General features: G+C 42.7%; 1 protein-coding gene across 1 annotated transcript; it reads left to right on the forward strand.

Annotated features, from left to right (window-relative positions):
• Positions 1–15,129: 15,129 nt before the first annotated feature.
• On the forward strand, positions 15,130–18,179 carry LOC306964583 (uncharacterized protein; the record flags this gene model as incomplete). Its single annotated transcript, XM_079558652.1, has 4 exons — positions 15,130–15,273; positions 15,459–15,597; positions 17,392–17,500; positions 18,042–18,179. Exons 1-4 carry the CDS (start codon positions 15,207–15,209, stop codon positions 18,177–18,179), a joined length of 453 nt encoding a protein of 150 aa, XP_079414778.1. The 5' UTR covers positions 15,130–15,206.
• Positions 18,180–18,487: the final 308 nt, after the last annotated feature.

Below are 18,487 nucleotides of genomic sequence, written 5' to 3' on the forward strand. Positions count from 1 at the left end.
AACAGAGGAATCATGATGAATAACAAACACGTGTGTCAGAGGGACATTAGACCTACACCAGCACAGTGTGGGCTAGATTTGATTTTAATAGCAGCCTTTAGTTTAGTCTGAATCACTCAAATCTAAACGGTCTGATCAGAAAACCCAGCTCTCAGGTCTCTGCTGACACCTAGTGGTTTCTATGGTCACTGTCATTTAGACTCAGTTCTCAGCCAAAAATCAACATGTGCTACAACAGCAGTCTGTATCATGATACTTGAGTTTCTGCACAGGGAGAACAAACACTACAGTAAAGTGCCATGAATGACATTTAATAGTGTTGAATTGTTGATCTGTTTGGGAAAAGATTAGTTAGAAATACATTTGTTTAGCCAAAAGCTCATTTTTAATCGGTGAATGCTGGATAATATTTGTGATTTAGTATCTGGAAAATGATGTGTCTGTGTTGTTTTGGTGAAAGAAGTTCACCACCAGCACGACTGAGAACTGATATAAAGTATTTGTATCAGTGTTTATGAACTACAGTGAGCTTTTCGAGCATGCCTGTGACTGTCAGGCGGGCTCCCACACCTGACGTGACTCACTACTGAAGTTAACAGGAATTTACTCAAGAGGCAGGAAGTTGTCTTTCCTCCTTTTATTCCCACTTACCAGAAGTGACTCAACAGAAAAAAAATACCCAATATAAAGTAAAAATACAATACACAGGTAAGTATTCAGTACAGGGGCAATCAGAATACATAAATAAACCATATACTTTCAAGCATGTAGCTTTTACAGTATTTTATATATGAATCAGATAAATAGGATTTTAGCACATTTTATTCTTTATGTTTTAGTGGGGTTTTTTTTGTTTGTTTTTTTAGCCTTTAAGGATTTTAACATTCATACTTAATTATGAATTAACCTCTTACCACCCGCCTAAACCAAATGCATTCTGTCCTCTTTGGCTATTATATAGGCCTGTGTAACACCTCATTTGAAAGCTAAGACACACGCTATCCTCTTCTTCTTACTGCAGACTTTGTCTTATCATGATACAATATTTAATTTATCTGTAGTCTGTTCATCACCATTCACATGGTGTCTCCTGTCCCCCCCCAAATTTTTCAGTCAAAAGACTAAAAATAAAATGTGTTGACAAAATGAACACCGCTTTCAGCACAGACAGAAGCGCGCGCTGGAGCTCACCCGCAGCCTCTTCAGGTTCATTTGTGTTGGTTGAGTCTCCTGCCGTGCTGTGGGGCTGCTCCCGGTGCGCGACACTGGAGAGAATACGCGTCATTATCAACAGTCCGGTTATGCGCTCCTGATTGCAAATTTGTTCCGCCTGGCCTCGGGTGTGGAGGGCGGAAACCAAGCGGGGAGGAGACGGCAGATCACCGCAACAGGTGTGTTCGAGATGCGGCTGCGGAGAAAAAAAAGTCTGAAGCCCATCCGACCCTCCACATGCAGAGAACAACAGGTGTGTTTGAGATGAGCCAGACGGTTTTGACAGCTGACTGCAGACGCACGGTGCATGCCGGTTAGATTTCTGTCCGACTTGCTCCAGACGGGCTCTGATGTCACGGGCACGTGGGGCACGGAAAGATCGTGAGACCCCAACGAGAGCAGCCGACTTGATCAGCCGCTGCATCTCTCCAGAGGCAACTGCAGCGGCTCCACGGCCCCGTGCATGATGGGAAAACACCCACCTGTCCGCGGCTCACGCGCAGGTGATTGGATACGAGTCTGCTGTGATCAGAAACGTGCTCCTCGCCCCCTCCTCTCTCCTCTTTAGATCTGAACAAATAAACTATGACTGAAACTATTAAAGTTATGCATCGCCCCTAAAATAGAGCTCATGTTTGATGCTTTTCAGAACAAACTAATGATTTAAAAGGACGTGTTTTATCTCACAAACTTGAACAAACAAATGGGAAAGTTTTCTCTGATGAAGAATGATGTCTCTGGAGTAAAGGAAACACAGCAGGAGGTGAATGACTTTTATTTAGGATAAGCTTTAAATGAACGCGATATCTGAACGAGACTCTGCGTGATCTGAGGCCACTCTCGTTGTTCTCTGCATGTGGAGCGGTCGGATGGGCTTCAGACTTCAGTTTGCTCTACTTCCTTCGCCAGCCCCCCTTGTGCAGGAGCGCGTGGAGGTGGGTTGTAGATGACCTGTGTGAAGTTAGCCCCCCCATAGTGTCAGATTTGCTTCAAAATAGTGTCATTCGTTTGTGCTTCGTTTGTGCACGTTTGTGCACACGAAATTAGCATTTGTGCGCACTTCGTTTTTGAGGTATTGATCATTGATTGATAATTGATCAGCCCCCCCATAGTGTCCGATTCACTCCAAATTAGTGTCATTGTTTAGCATTTCGTTTGTGCACGTTTGTGCACATAAAATTAGCGTTTGTGCGCACTTCGTTTTTGAAGTATTGATCATTGATTGATAATTGATCAGCCCCCCCATAGTGTCCGATTCACTCCAAATTAGTGTCATTGTTTAGCATTTCGTTTGTGCACGTTTGTGCACATAAAATTAGCGTTTGTGCGCACTTCGTTTTTGAAGTATTGATCATTGATTGGTAATTGATCAGCCCCCCCATAGTGTCCGATTCACTCCAAATTAGTGTCATTGTTTAGCATTTCGTTTGTGCACGTTTGTGCACATAAAATTAGCGTTTGTGCGCACTTCGTTTTTGAGGTATTGGTCATTGATTGGTAATTGATCAGGGTTTAAAAACGGTTGGTTTCATGATAAAAACTTTACTTTTTTGTTTTATCATCAAAATGTGTCCCTGGCACCTGCCATCTTATTTTGTGTTTCCAAAACACATTGTTGACAAATGTGCCATTTGTGCCAACATTAAACAAATTTATGGAGAGCAGAGCCGGTGTTGGCCCTTCTGGGGCCCTAAGCAAAAATCCACACTTGGGCCCTACAGCACGCGTCCCATGGCTATTCGACGAAGAACATAATGACCTCAATTCAGGCCCTGCCCCATGTGTGAGAATCACTAACCACTAAGCCTCTGTGAGACTGGGATTTAGGACTACTACACGTCTACACGTGATCTCCTTTGTGAGATCAATAAAGGATTATCTTACTGCACCTGAGGTCTTTATTTTCCATCTCTTGGACCAACTGAACCCATACATTTTGTTTCTAATGTCCACAGCCTTTGTCACTGATATTTTACATTCAGGCAAAGAATGAGGTGAGAAATAGAATTTTTACCAGTTTTTTTGTGTTTTTTCCTGCTTCCATCATGATGAGGCACTTTTTTCTTTGGTTCACAGAAATATTGAAGCTTGCACCTTTAATTATTATTTCATGTAATTCCAAAGTACACAAAATGTTTGTGGTACAAGAAATAAAACACTTTGACAAACTGTGCATTTCTTCTGTTTTAGCCACAGTTCACCTTACAAACAGATTTGAACGTGACAGTGTGAAAAAAAAGGCAATGTAACAATTTGAGTACTTGGTAACCATGGTTACTGTTGACTCACAGCATTTTCCCACGATAGTTCCATGTAGGTCCCACACCAAAGATATAGGTGTTTCACAAGTGCCTTTTTAAAAATAATAAAATAGATCAAATTTGTAATTCTAATGGTGTGATTTTTGTAGGTAAAACACACACACACACACACTCAATGTTGACCATATTTTTTTTAAATAAAAGCATAGGAATAATTTGGGGGGATTCTGTGATACTGTGAACTTACCCTGGGGTCAAGGACACAAGCCCCCTTTGCTTCCCAGATCTTCTGGTCCACTGAGGCTCAACAGACACGTTTTTGAGGTAAGGACAAATTAAAATATTATTCTTTATTATTGTTTTAATAGCAAGTATGCATCTTTGGAAGAAAAAAAATCATATAAAAAGGAAAGAAAACATGAATTTCTTGACACGTTATGCTTTTTGTGCCATAATGCCTTGTGGCTAATGTACTTATTTTATTTTTATTTTTTTGGAAATCGTTATGTCATAATGTTGAGAGCCTAATTAGCCCAAAATAGGTTTAAATAATGTGACATTTGGATCGGGAAATCTGGGCATCTCTGCTGAGACTGCTGCTTTCGCAACGCGGCCCCCGGATAAAGCGGACATTTTCTTCCGCTTTATCCATGGCCGGGACGCGGGGGGGATGGACAGTTAATGCAACCTCTGGTCCTGAATCTAGAATATTCTCTTCTTCATTTCATATAGATAAGACATTAATTAAACACAGCAAGTGCATAGGGAAAAATGAAATTGAGAAACTTTTGAGACTTTTCTGTATAACATTGAGATAAATATGATAAGAAAATGTATTGCAATACGTATTCTTTTCCATGATTTTATGTTGTCATACAAAAATAGGGCATTTAAAGGAACAGGCCACCGTTTTTTCATACTGAGATATGACTTACCTGATAGGTACGTATCAACTCATCTGAGCTCAGGTAAAAACATATTTCAGTATAGAAAAACGGTGGCCTGTTTCTTTAAGGCAAAACACTGCAAGTTAATAGTGAAATAACACAATTTTTATTCATTATTATTATTTGTATTATATGTAACATTCAGCCCAAAATAAAAATGCAAATGCTTTTGAACATAAACTTGAACTTTTTTTTTTAACTAGATGCCAAGGCCTCCAGCCTGCAGTGATGAGGAAATTTTGGACATTCTTCTTGTGGCCAAAGAGAGGATTGCTACTAGACATTCTATTGCTGGCCCCACACACCCAGTGTGGAATGATCTCAGTCAACAGCTTCAAATGAGGATGACATCAAAAAATCTTTACACTTTTGTGAAGCTTAATCGCCACAACTGCTGGGAAAAGATTGGACTGGATATTGACAATGATAGCACTGATGAGGGGAGTGCAACTGACGACACAATCCAAACAGAGGCGATCAACTTTAAATTTGACATCCCCATCGAGGACTGGAGAACACTTTGGGTTGAAGAGGTGGAATATGCAGATAAAGACCGAAAAACAAGGAAATACACCATATTAAAGCGTGGTACATGGTGCAATGAACTAAACGAAAAAATATGGAACACAACCAAATGTTCGTGTACTCTTTCCTTCAAAAGATCAAAGGTAAAACTCAGTAGTATGGACAAGTGTGTAACCATAAGTGGACAGTGCACTGAATGCGAGGCTTTGTTATCTGCTTGGGCGGATAGCATTCCAGCTGAGGGTCCGGTGGTGATGCATGGACTAATAACAAAAATAAACAACACATGTCACACAGGAAAAGCAAAGAGACAACTCAATGGTGAACGGAGAATGGTGGTGGCCAATGAGTTGTGGGAGAGCAAAAAAACGCCACAAGTTTGGCAAGCGGCAGAAGCTAATTCTATGATAAAGATTGGGGACCAAGAGCCCAGTCATCTGCCAAGTCTAACAGTTTTAAGAAAGGCCAAACATGAGAGAGGTGCCAAAGAACTCAAGGACATCAATCCAATACTTTCCCTTGAAGTAATGAAGCACAGTATGCCTTATTCTGGTAGCATTCATGACATTGGGCTTAACAAGTTTTTCTGCTACTACTGGAGCCCTTCACAACTTCAAGTGTATAACTCACTGTCAAAGCAAGGAGCCTCTGTTTGTTTTGATGCTACAGGCACTGTAGTAAGAAAACTGAAAAGACCAAATGGAACATCTGGTCATATCTTTCTTTACCAAGGAGTGCTGTTTACACAAGATACTCATGTCCCTGTGGTTCAAATGTTGTCTGAACGTCACACTACACTGGCCATAGCACAGTGGCTTCAAGAGTGGAAAGCAGCAGGTGCATCTACACCACATGAAGCGGTGTGCGATTTTTCTCTAGCTCTGCTTGGAGGTATTGTGAAGGCATTTACCAAACATCCAGATCTCAAATCCTACATAGGTGAATGCTTTCATTTGTTGATGGGAAACACAACATGCACCTTACCACCTTGCTTTATTCGAGTTGATGTGGCCCATTTCATTAAGATTGTTAGTCGCTGGGAATGTCTTCGAAATAAAGGAAATAGACTGCGGGAGTTCTACATCAGGGCTATGGGTCAGCTATTACAGGCAACAACACTCAACGAAGCTAGAGACCTGATTCAGTCAATTGTGATTGTTGCCCTGAGTGAATCAGAAGGACACAATAAAGCAGGTATTCCAATTGCATCAGAGACATGCAAAGCAAACCTTAAAAAAAGATTTGGAGGACAGCCTAATTATCTCATTCACATAGATGATGACGTGAATTCCTACAAAGAGGAGGAGTACATCAGGGATAGCAAGAGTGTGGTACAACAGTGGGTCCAAGACATTTGCGAGGAAAGCAGGTTTCTTGCTTCCTGTGAAGGTGATCGGGACAACCTGCACTTTCTTCCAGATCTAGTGCCACATCTGATTCGAATGGCCTCCTTTCTCCCTCTGTGGAGTGGAATAATGACTTCACTTTTCAACAGCAAGAACCCTACAGCAAGTTCTGCCAATGTTGAGGCAGAGTTCAAAAATCTGAAAAAGGGACTATTCAAGCATGACAGTCTGCCAATTCGCATAGACCGCTTTGTGTCAAGGCACTTGGAGTTCATTGAAGGAAGGATGAAACTGTCTGTGGCCAAGTCTGTAAATCAAGAGGGGTTTGACAAAGTGATGCAGAAAGAAGAGAAGGAACAAGAAGAGCCAGAAAAGGAGAACTGGGGAGGTCTAGCAGTACCACTTAAAAAGAAAAGGTCGTATTTGACAGCATGCCCCGAATGGCTTCATAAGGAGTCTTCCTCAAAGAAACAGAAAATACAGATTGGCGTTTTGAAAAACGGAAATCATCTGGCCTATCGACCAATCAAACTAGGAAAAACAGAAGTTTTTGTTACCAACACCTGTGCTTTTGACTCTCTTTGCCAATGTCTATGTTGTGCCTTCTGCGACAGTGAGCAATTCACTAAGTATGTTGAAGAAAACAGCAACAATGCCATGCTGAATTTGGTCAAGATGATTGTGACCAAAGGAATAACGCACAAGACTTATAAGGCAAGAGCGAAAATTCTCATGCAGATTTTTAACTGTGACCTTATGATGTCAGGCCCAAATCAGCTGGATGCAGAAAGCAATGTTGCAAATATTATTATGTCAACAATGAAACAAAGTCCTGCACTAACAAGAGAAACTATCTGCTCATCTCCGTTCTGCAACGTCAGCACAAAACGTTCAGTGACTGTCCCGCTTATCATGGTCGATGTTGAGCACTTAAAGAGAGAGGGTATTGTAGCCCTTCAAGAGTCACTTGAAAGGGGAGTGAATATTCCACCCTCGGTTTGTCTCCGTCCATTGACATCACCAGAAGATTGTCCTGACCATTTAAAAACAAAGGATACCACATCCCAAAAAGTGAGGTGCGCAGGAACTGTGACCCACTCATACAGCACCGGAGCAGCAGTTATGATTGAGACAGATGGCACTGGCACTCACCGACTCCAAGAATTCCCAATCAACATAACGTTGAAGACTGACACCCTTTTGCTACGAGGACTAGTGGCATTTGTTCCAGGGTCAAGCCAAACCACTATGGGACACTATGTGGCATATTGCAAGAGGCCATATGCTTGGGAGCGGTACGATGACCTGTCCAGCCGTGTGGCCACTTGTTCAGAGAGAACAAAAATACAGCCGCATGTCGTCCTTTACACAAAGTAGTTTAACTAGGTTCTCTGTTTGTTTGAATGTTTGAAATGTTTGAAACGTTATGAATAAAATGTTCTAAATAAAATGTTCTAAATAAAATCCTTGAAACTCCTGACATTGAAAGTGTCCTTGAAACAGTTGAAATTCCCCACACTGCTGAAATAATTTGGTTCTTGTAACTATGGTAACTTGGTCTGGACTTGGTCCGGCTTCTGTGGTTTACCTCGATCTGGTTTTGGTTCCGGAAACTATGGCAACTTGTCTGGTCTTGGTATGGGTCTTGGTTCAGGTCTTGGTCTGGCTCTGGATTCCAGTCTTAGTTTGGGTCTTGTTTTTGGTTTGGATCTTGGTATGATCTTGGTACCGGTCTTGGTCTGGTCTTGGTTTGGGTCTTGGCTCAGGTCTTAGTCCTGGTTTGATCTTTGTTCAGGTCTTGGTCTGGTCTGGTCTTGGTTTGGTTCTTAGTCTTGGTCTTGGTTTGGGTCTTGGTTTGGTCTTGGTTTGGGTCTTGGCCTGGTCTTGGTCAGGTCTTGGTCTGGTCTTGGTTCAGGTCTTGGATCGGGTCTTGGTCTGGTCAAAAACTAAGTGCGCGCAAACGCTAATTTTATGTGCACAAACGTGCACAAACGAAATGCTAAACAATGACACTAATTTGGAGTGAATCGGACACTATGGGGGGGCTGATCAATTACCAATCAATGATCAATACTTCAAAAACGAAGTGCGCACAAACGCTAATTTTATGTGCACAAACGTGCACAAACGAAATGCTAAACAATGACACTAATTTGGAGTGAATCGGACACTATGGGGGGGCTGATCAATTATCAATCAATGATCAATACTTCAAAAACGAAGTGCGCACAAATGCTAATTTCGTGTGCACAAACGTGCACAAACGAAGCACAAACGAATGACACTATTTTGAAGCAAATCTGACACTATGGGGGGGCTAACTTCACACAGGTTTTGAGATGCAGCTTTTGCGCATGAGCCAATTACGCACAGGTGTCTGTCAGCGCTTGTTCTGTGGTTGGTGGCCGCCGCCGGAAATGGCTCTGTATTTGCATAGCGCTGAAATTATTTTAACGCTAGTCTCCGCTCCGGCCGCCCGTATCTCGCCGCTCTCCTGTGGATTTCCGGAGGCTTCTTTCCGGTCGCCAGGCAGCATAGGGAATGAATGGAAGCTCGCCGCTCCCCTCTCTTCCGCCGCTCTAGGTCTGAGCCCGGCGTAAAACACACCTAGTCCCTGAGTGGCTGGCTCCGTCCCCTCCCCTTGTTTCTCATTGCTGGAGTGAATACAGATGTGCTGGGGTCTCAGCTGAGTTCACTCTACAATCAAGGAGATTCAAGAACCTCTCCAGTGAGCTCAGCAGTGCCAGATCGTAAAACTCTGCATATCTCCGCGCCCCAGCCACCTGTCATCCCACTTCATCCTGGTCTGTCCCTGCGCCGTCCTGGTCTGTTCCCGCCCCGTCCTGGTCTGTCCCCGCGCCGTCCTGGTCTGTTCCCGCCCCGTCCTGGTCTGTTCCCGCTCCGTCCTGATCTGTTCCCGCTCCGTCCTGGTCTGTCCCCGCGCCGACCGACCCTGTCAATTTACGTGTGACCCAAATTTATTTTATGAGCTTAAGGAATGCAACCATGTTCCAAGTGCTCATCATATGCACAGCAAATCCAAATACAGCTATATATTCCCTCGTCCAGGATGCACAAATGTCCGCTGTAGAAGCTTCTCCGTGACTGCACCATAACCGCGTGTCTATTTCATTTACGTTTTTTGGAACGAGTTTCTGGTTTATAAAATAGTATTTTTTTTCTTTTGAAATATCACCGGATCTTCTCGCCTCGCCTGACTTCCAGTCTGCCTCCGTCTGCCTCGTGTTCCCGTGAGCTTGATCAAGGCCTGCCCCGGTGTCCGCGGCATAACGTTGGCATTACATTGAGGCGTTCATCCAGGGGGCAACCCGCGGCTCCGGGGCCGAATGTGGCTCTTCAGTCTCATGTAGTGGCTCTTTGCCCCACTGGTGCAGCCACGAGTATAGGCCCAAACTGGGAGCTGGCACGATCAACATGAATTGTAAACAAAAAACCTGTCTGTTGTGAAATACTTATCTTCATACATATCTTAAACTACGATCTGTCCTCTCTTTTGGCTCAGCCCCGCTGTGGTTCCTCCCGGTCACACGCGCTGGGCCGACCTGCACCAGCCCAGAAAATCACAAACGCAATGTCAAACACGTCTTCTAAGGTCCTGGCAAAGGAGTTTGCTGCTTGTAGCGCGTGTGATGGAGCGGTCACAGCGCAGAGAGAGAAGATGACCTGCAACAAATGCGTTGAAGCAGGGGCGGAGAAGATCGGGGGTTGAGGGAGGCACAAAACCTGGTGTCCCATTTACAGTGTTAGAATATATGAGGGTGTGTAGGGATATTCTGGTCTGGGATGGAGTTTGTTGGGGGTGTGTGGGGGATAAACTGGCTCAGGGGTATTGGAGGCGTGTGGGGATATACTGACCTGGGGTGGGATGTAGGTGTGATGGCAGATGTATGTTGGGACTGTGTGGGGGGTTATACTGGCTTGGAGCGGGGTGTTGGTGTGTTGATCTGGTGTGTGTGTGTGTGTGTGTGTGCGTGCGTGTGTGTGTATTTTTTATAATCTGTGTTCAGGTGAGTTTTATAAAGAGCTGCTTGATTACAGCCACATTTGTAAACAAGTTTGTAAACAAAAACTACCCCCACCATGGACAACCACCCCAAACTCTCCAACCCTCCCCCTACGCCCCGTATAAGTTCCTCCCCCATGAGCCTCATAACTCCACAGAAACAGCCTCACTCTGATATTAGGTTTTTCCCATAGAAATGCATTGAAAATGTATTTTCAGGGTAAATGCTCTAAATTCCCTTTGAACTATAAAAATCCCAAATGTTTCTTCCTCTGATCAGAAGAAACCACAAATAATCAAAAAAAAATCTGATTTTGAAGTGTGACGGCAGAGCCATGAAAAAGTGAGTTTATAATGGGAGTCAATGGGGCATGAAATGTGAAAACTCAACTTTACATAAAAACTAAAAAACTATGAAAATCAAAGTTGTTCCTGGTCTTTTACCCAAGAGTATTTGGGAAGGAAGGAAGGAAGGAAGGAAGGAAGGAAGGAAGGAAGGAAGGAAGGAAGGAAGGAAGGAAGGAAGGAAGGAAGGAAGGAAGGAAGGAAGGAAGGAAGGAAGGAAGGAAGGAAGGAAGGAAGGAAGGAAGGATTTTTACAACTTCCTCCATAACAACGGTTTGTCAGGTTTAAGTTCAAACTAACATTGTTTTAGGGAAATGTTGATTCATTTGTGCCGTTTTAAGTCGACATCTGAAAGAAAAGTGTCTTGCAGTCAATGCAGTGACTGATCTGTCACTGCATTGAACAGATCAGTTTGTGGATGCAAAACAACTTTCTCCAGCGAAACGCAGACAAAAGTGAGATCATTGTTTTTGGCCCACAGGCACAAAGACAAAGTGTTATCAGTCACCTTGAGTCTCTCTCTCTAAAACCAGGTTAGAAATCTAGGAGTAATCATTGACTCAGACCTGAACTTAAACAGCCACATCAAAGCAATAACATCAGCAGCTTTTTACCATCTGACAAATATGGCTAAGATCAGAGGAATAGTGTCAAAACCAGACTCAGAGAGACTTATCCATGCATTTGTCTCCAGTAGGTTAGACGACTGCAACGTCCTGCTCACTGGCCTCTCTAAAAGAGCTATCAGACAGCTACAGTACATCCAGAACGCTGCTGCTCGAGTCCTGACAAGAACCAGGAAATACGACCATATTAGTCCAGTGCTCCGGTCTCTGCACTGGCTTCCTGTCACTCAGAGAATAGAATTCAAAACAGCTCTGCTTGTTACAAGTCTTTTCATGGTTTAGCACCAAAGTCCATCTCTGACATGTTACAGCCGTATGAACCATCTCTGGCCCTGAGAACTTCAGGGAGGGGCCTCCTGGTGGTTCCCAGAGTCAATAATAAACACGGGGAGGCTGCGTTTCAGTTTCATGCAGTTAAAATCTGGAACAGTCTTCATCAGGCCTCAACTCTGACAATGTTCAAATCCAGGCTGAGAACACTTCTTTTTACCGATTACTGAAAGTATTTTATCTGCACTCTTGCCTTTTACTGTAATTGATTCATTTTATGTTGATGTTTTTGTTGATTCTACTTGTTTTTCTTGTATTTATGCAACTGCAAAGCACTTTGAACTGCCTTATGTATGAATTGTGCTCTACAAATAAACTTGCCTTGCCTTGTGTGATGGGAAAGTCGATTAAATAGTTTCACACTGACTCATTGTTACATAAATTCACTAATAATAATACTGAAACTGAACAGGACGGGCAGGAAATGATTCGATAGTTTGTTAGAAAAACACTCTTTGATAAACAGGCCGAGCAAGAAAATATTTTAAACACTCTGATAAACAGGTCAAACACCGTCCACTTCTTCAGAAACACTCCTCTGTGTGAGTGTCTATTCAAACAGTGGCTCAGTGGTTAGACCATTAGTCCATGAATCTGTGGGTCAGTGGTTCCAATCCTAAGACGAGTGCACCTGTCCAGCTGTCCTTGAGCAACACACTTGTGCCCAGGGAGTGTTTGATTGGTGCAGATACTTTTCTGTCGCTCCTCCGAAGTCACTCAACTACATTTTAATGGCAAGACTTCATAGTCAGGAGGTCAGTGTCAGTGCAGGACACCACGCTCTGAAACGGGGACACACCCAGGAGGCGCTGCACCGTTTCAGAGGAGACAGAGAGCAGCTAGCCAGGTTAAGTAGTGACCAAAATAATTACTAAGTAATATTTAAAAAGCACCTGGGAAACTGTGAGTTTTTTGAGTGCAAAAGTTTGATTTACGATTCAGTAGTGACAAAACATGAAATGATGTATGAATCCTGGTACTTTTTGTGGGAATGCAACAAAAATATACCAAAAAGTTTTATATTCCTGAATAAATGTGTGCGCTTTTACCACACAAAGATTTCCTCACAGTGGAACGAGCACACATTGTTGTTCTCTTTTTTTTTTACTCAAGTAAGAGCAATAGCTTAATTCATTATTCCTCAAGTTGAAGTAAAAGTACAATTGCTTCCTACCGCCTGTGTATGAATAAAACTTAGCTTTATGTTGATGGTCCATTATCAAATTATGGGCACTTCCCACCCCTGAAAATGAAATCAGTTAAATCATGAAAATGTAAACTGAGCGCCCTATGATCAGATACAGGTCATTTCCCACTTTCAACATCCAGTGAATCCTGAAAACAGTTTGAAAGGGAACTCAAGAACCTAGATTAGGAACAAATCATGACCATGAAGGATGTAGATCAGGGTTTGTCCAAACTGCGGCCCGCGGCCCACTTTTAATTGTCTTGGAGAGTAAATACTACGCTGACAGGAAAGGCGAAGGGAGAGAGGGTTACTGTGCATCCAATTATACAATGGAAATATTTTTTTTCACTCAAACTTGGCTGTAAATACTGTTTAAAGTGACATTAGCCCGCAGTTAGCTTTGCCCATCAGCCTGTTAGCCTGTTAGTGATTCCATTAGTGTGTATTGCTTTCTCCGGACCGGTGGCAGTCAAGTTGCAAACATGGTTTTCTGGTCAGAGACACCAGGGGGAGATGAAAGACCCTCCAATCATCCCATAAACACTTGTATTACCCCCACAGGGACTACGAAAAGGATTTATTAAGGTAAACACGTTACTTAGTACTGCTTTAAAAGCGTGTTTTAAATGTATATGAAAATACATTGCGTCTATGGGGGAGGGGCCAACTTTGTCGTAGAGTGACGGGATTTGGTACAGACATTCGTCATGTGACGACAAACAAAAAATATAATTTTGACAAACCGGAAGTCCGCCAGGAACTGACAGGAAGTCTGGAGAATGCTGAGTCAACATTTTCGCTGACGTTGCATTTTATTGAACTCCTTCAAGGGCGTTTCACCAAATGAGCTCTAGTCGCTCCATCTTTCACCTATGTTTTATGGTTTGTTTGCGGTCCACAATATTTACAAAGATTTTTGCGATTTATCGTAAAATACAAATTGCTCCCATTCGTACAAACAAACTCTGATTAAAAATTGGAAATATACATTTTATTGACCTTTCACCTCCGGACACAACAAATGTGAAAAAGTGACATTGGGTGCGATAGCGCCCCCTTGAGGTGCAGAAGAAAAATGCATTATGAGTCAAAAAATGTGTTTCTCGGACATGGATGAAATTGGCACATGAATAGTTGATGGCATCCCAATCAAAAAAGCCAATGGGACCCATACCGTATTTTGTTGCCATGGTGACACCAACGTTATTCTAATGGGATGGAGACATAAATCTCACATTATACAAAATTGCAGCGTGTTAGCGCCCTCTGTATGGAGCTTGTGGACAGTGGTCATTGAACAACAGCCTGTTCGATGCTGCTTGTGAAATAAAAAGATTTGGTGCCGCCCTCTGCAGGTTGGAGCCATTATTCACATGGAGAGGCTAAAAATGTAGTTTTGATGTTTACTGAGAAAGATTAATGGCACATCAGGGCAATAAGATATAGTGGGTGCCCTTGGTAAATATAGGCTACAGATGTGCTGTAATGGAGGTCGATGCCGCTTGCGACTTTAATTTATGATTGATTTCTTGAACAGTGCTTTAATTGAATAAAATTACAGTCTTTTAGCTCTTGGTCGGACTTACTCCATACATTGAATCCCAACTACAGAAACAATGCTGCTTTGCATTCATGCTAACATCTGTTTTTTTTTTAATGTAAACATTTCTTCTTTTGGGAAATTCCAAACACAGTCTGGCTTTTGGAACATCTAATATCTGCTGCTCTGCTGTGGACTCTGGATTATGGACTGTGTTCATTTTGCCAGTACGTAAACGGGGAATTCTGCATTTGAGTAACTGTGGAAGTGCGGTGCAGATCTGTCGTTTGCCAAACAAGAATTCAAATCATTAAAAATCTGAATAATCACAGTGTTTTTTGACTGAACCATCGTTCAATTTTCTTTGACTGGTTTGTCTCCCCTCTAACCTCCGCACTTGTACACTGATCCTCTTTTCCCTTTGTGTGTTTGTGAGCTCGCTTTGGACGGGGAGGCAGCATGTGGTTCTAAAACAAAAAGAAAAAACGTCACCATGAATTTATGAAAAAGTTAGTAAAAAGTACAGATACTTAGTTAGTTAAAGAGACTATACGGAGTTTAAAAATGTCAAAATTATGTATTTTCCTCCCCTACATGTTCCAACAATGCCTTAATGTGTAGAATGAGCCCAGACATCAGCTTGTTTTGGATGAACACAGAAAAATGAACGCAATGTCTTCTGTCCTGTACTTTTTTTACCAGGTGGTGAAATCTTTGAGCAAACAGATCCATGCAGGAGGCGAAAGGGTTTTCCAGAATTGTGTCAACCCAGGTCTGCGTCATGGAACAGAGCTCGTATATAAACCAGGTCTGGGCCAGGACTAAACCAGGTCTAAACCAGGACTCAACCAGGACTAAACCATGCTGCGTCTCTGTGCTGTCGTGCTGATGCTGGTGGTGTGTGCGCAGGCTGTTCCCGCTGTCCGAGGTGAGGAAAACATCAAGATGTGAATTCAAATCCACAATATGTAAAAGACCAAAAGGCTGACTGGACTTGTGTGTTTGTTGGATATTATAATGACTTGTTTTTGGGGGATAAAGGCTGTGGGAACTATTTTGGAGGAGCCAGGACTGTGCCAGGACTAACCCAGGGTCTTTGATATGACGTTTCAGAGCAGAGGGACCTGTCCCCCGCCGAGCTCAGGGCGCTCTACAACACTCGTGTGATGAAAGCTGAGCGCTTCACTCGTCTTAAGAATGGCATGCCAGCCTGGGTGCCCAACATGTACATCACCACCCACAGCGGAGTCAGGTCAGTGTGTGAGCAGGGGCCAGCCCAGGCTGGGGTCGGTGGGGGGAACAGATTTGAAGGATTTGAGGGCCCCCCCCCCCCCTCCCCCGGGCACATGGAGGTTTATTTGGTTACAGTTTATGTTTTAGTTCAAAGGTGTAGTGTAAATGATAGAAATTTTAATCAATTAACATTTAGTTTTCTGGTTAAAGATGACAAATATTTCAGTATTGGTGTCAAAAAAATATCATCCAGGAATTGGGATCTAAAAAAATCCTAATTTAGCCAATAGATACAGACGGCATCTCTGGAATCGCCCATATATGGTCATTTTTGAAAACAGTTAAGGGGGAAAACAATTTTGAAAAAATCCAAACTTTGTCCAATTATTCAAAAACTACTTTAACAAATGCTGAAATATGAACATAGTTTTCTACTAAACAATGTTACAAAGACATGGGGAGGAGCAAAGTGGTTCAACAGCCCATAAGTACATGAATAACGGAGAATGCTAACTTGATGCTACATGTTAGCATCGGGCTAATGCTAACGGTTAGCAAGTGCTTGCTACAACTGCCGTTTTTTCACTTCTACAGAACAATCTGCGGTGAGAAAATATCCATATGGGCCCGATTTACACTTGACTTTTTTGTATGTGATAAATAAGTTCATATTCCACCAGAAAATGGCTAAAAAGAGGGAAAATTGTGTCTATCTAAAGATTCGATTTTCCCCCTCGGCGAAGCCACGCCCCCTTCTATGACGAGATGCCGTCTGTATCTATATTTGCTTTGAATGGGTTGTCTAACTCAGAGAAATACTGTATTTAATATAAAATTGAAATAAATACCAAACCTTTAAACACAAATAAATCAGATACAGTATCTTTAAAGGGACTATGCAGAGTTTGAAAATGTTAAAATTATGTATTTTCCTCCCTCTTACATGTTCCAGCCAAGTCCTAATCAGGGGCGGATCTAGAAAAAAAAATCACGGGGTGGCAAGCAGGGTCAGGGATCATTTCTGGGGTGGCAACACATTTTACAATGTCGAATGTTTATAGCGGGGAGTGCGCAAGTTTTGCTTGATCGCAAGGTAATTTTTCCGTTTAAATGCAGGCTGAGCCCCCCCAAAATTAAACAAACAGTAGCACTGTTCATAATATAAGTAGGGGGTTTCTCAGGTAAAATTGAAACTTTTGTTATAGAAAAAAACACACACAAAAAACATCATCTTTGGAGCCACAGAAGTTGCACCCGGCTCCTTATTTCGCTCTAAAGTTGTTACAATTCTTTGTCCTGTCAAAAAAGTAAGAACTGAGAGTGAGGCCTCTGTAAGCACCCAAGTAGCTCTAGAAGCTACTTGGGTGCTCTAGAAGCTACATCACATGACAATGGGGTAACAGCTGGGGTGGCAGAACCTTTACTACTTTACCCGGGCCATCCCTCTAGATCCGCCCCTGGTCCCAATGTGTAGAATGAGCTCAGACCTGTTCACCACAACTGCCTCTAAAATCCTGCACTGTCACTCAGAAAGTCATGCGCGAGCTTAATGTAGAACCTGCAGTTACATATATGACCTGAGGTGGCAGCAGTGAGTATAAAATGCCCAACTTGCATCTAGCCCCTTTAAGTAGTTGTGCGCTTTCATATTAAAATGAAGGAAAGTCAGAGTGAGAGATTGGAAAACATCCCACAGAAAGTCATGTCGTTTCAGAATGGGGTGCATTTATCATTTGCTCCGCCCAGTCGCCCTGGGACTCTGTGACAGAGGTTTTGCTGCTTCTGAAAAGCCCTCACACTGTGCTCTCCTCAGGGTGACTCTGTCGAACGGCCGCATGTACTTGATCCACAAAGGCCCGGACTACGGCAGCACCTCGGACACTGTGATCACAGACGCCGCTCACATGTCCAGAGCATGGCAGGTAACTGGTCCGTCTGACCCGCTCCTCTTCATACATCCTCTTTCTTTCATACATTCTGCACCAACACTTTAGATCTCTAATGGCAAAAGACATTTACTCTACTACAAGAAGTAGGAGAGTAGTATAGCTTGATTTATCGTGATAAACAATTTTATTGAAGACCTTATAATACACAGAAAATAAATCTAAAGCTTGAACCCCTCGGGAATTAATTGTACATTGTCCTGATAAATAAATGAATGAATGAAATAAACACTACAGGTAGGCTCTGTTCGAAAAGGGCTTCATCTTAAAATATATAAAAAAGGAAGGTATTACATTCAAAAAATGGGGAAATGTGCGAATAAATACATACAGAACATAAATATTGAGCCCAAAAAAAGCATTATTTATCTGTCATTTATCAAACAATCAAAGGCCGTCTCTTTTGGCCCAATCCACCAAATGTTTTTCATTGAATCCTTTTTTCTAACCCTGATTTTAACCAGGGGAATGATTCAGACCCTGGCCCGATGTAAGCCTGTGTGTGTTTGTTTTGCAGAAGAAGGGCGATGACACCCTGTGCTTCAGAGGGGCTGTGACGGTCGGGGAGATGGTGAGAGCCGGGGGAGCGAAGTACAGTCTGTGGAGACTGAACTACTGCCACACGGCCACTGGCAACATGATGGACCTGTGCTAGCTCCCACCATGGCTGAGCTGATTCAATAAAACATTGTTGTGTATTGCAACAACAACAAAAAATACATGGTATTTCAGAATAAAATATTGACAATATACATCTATGTGTGTTGGTCTTGAGTTGTTGAAAGAGTTGGTGGAAAGAGTTTCAATAGGTAGCGTTCATGTGACATCACAACATTCTAAAGGGCCTATAGATACAGATGGCATCTCGTCATAGAAGGGGGCGTGGCCTCACCGAGGGGGAAAATAGAATCTTCAGGGAAACACCAGTTTTCACTCTTTTTAGCCATTTTCTGGTGGAATATG

This window comes from Gobius niger (genome assembly GCF_951799975.1).
Source record: "Gobius niger genome assembly, chromosome: 6".
Taxonomy (NCBI): Eukaryota; Metazoa; Chordata; class Actinopteri; order Gobiiformes; family Gobiidae; genus Gobius; species Gobius niger.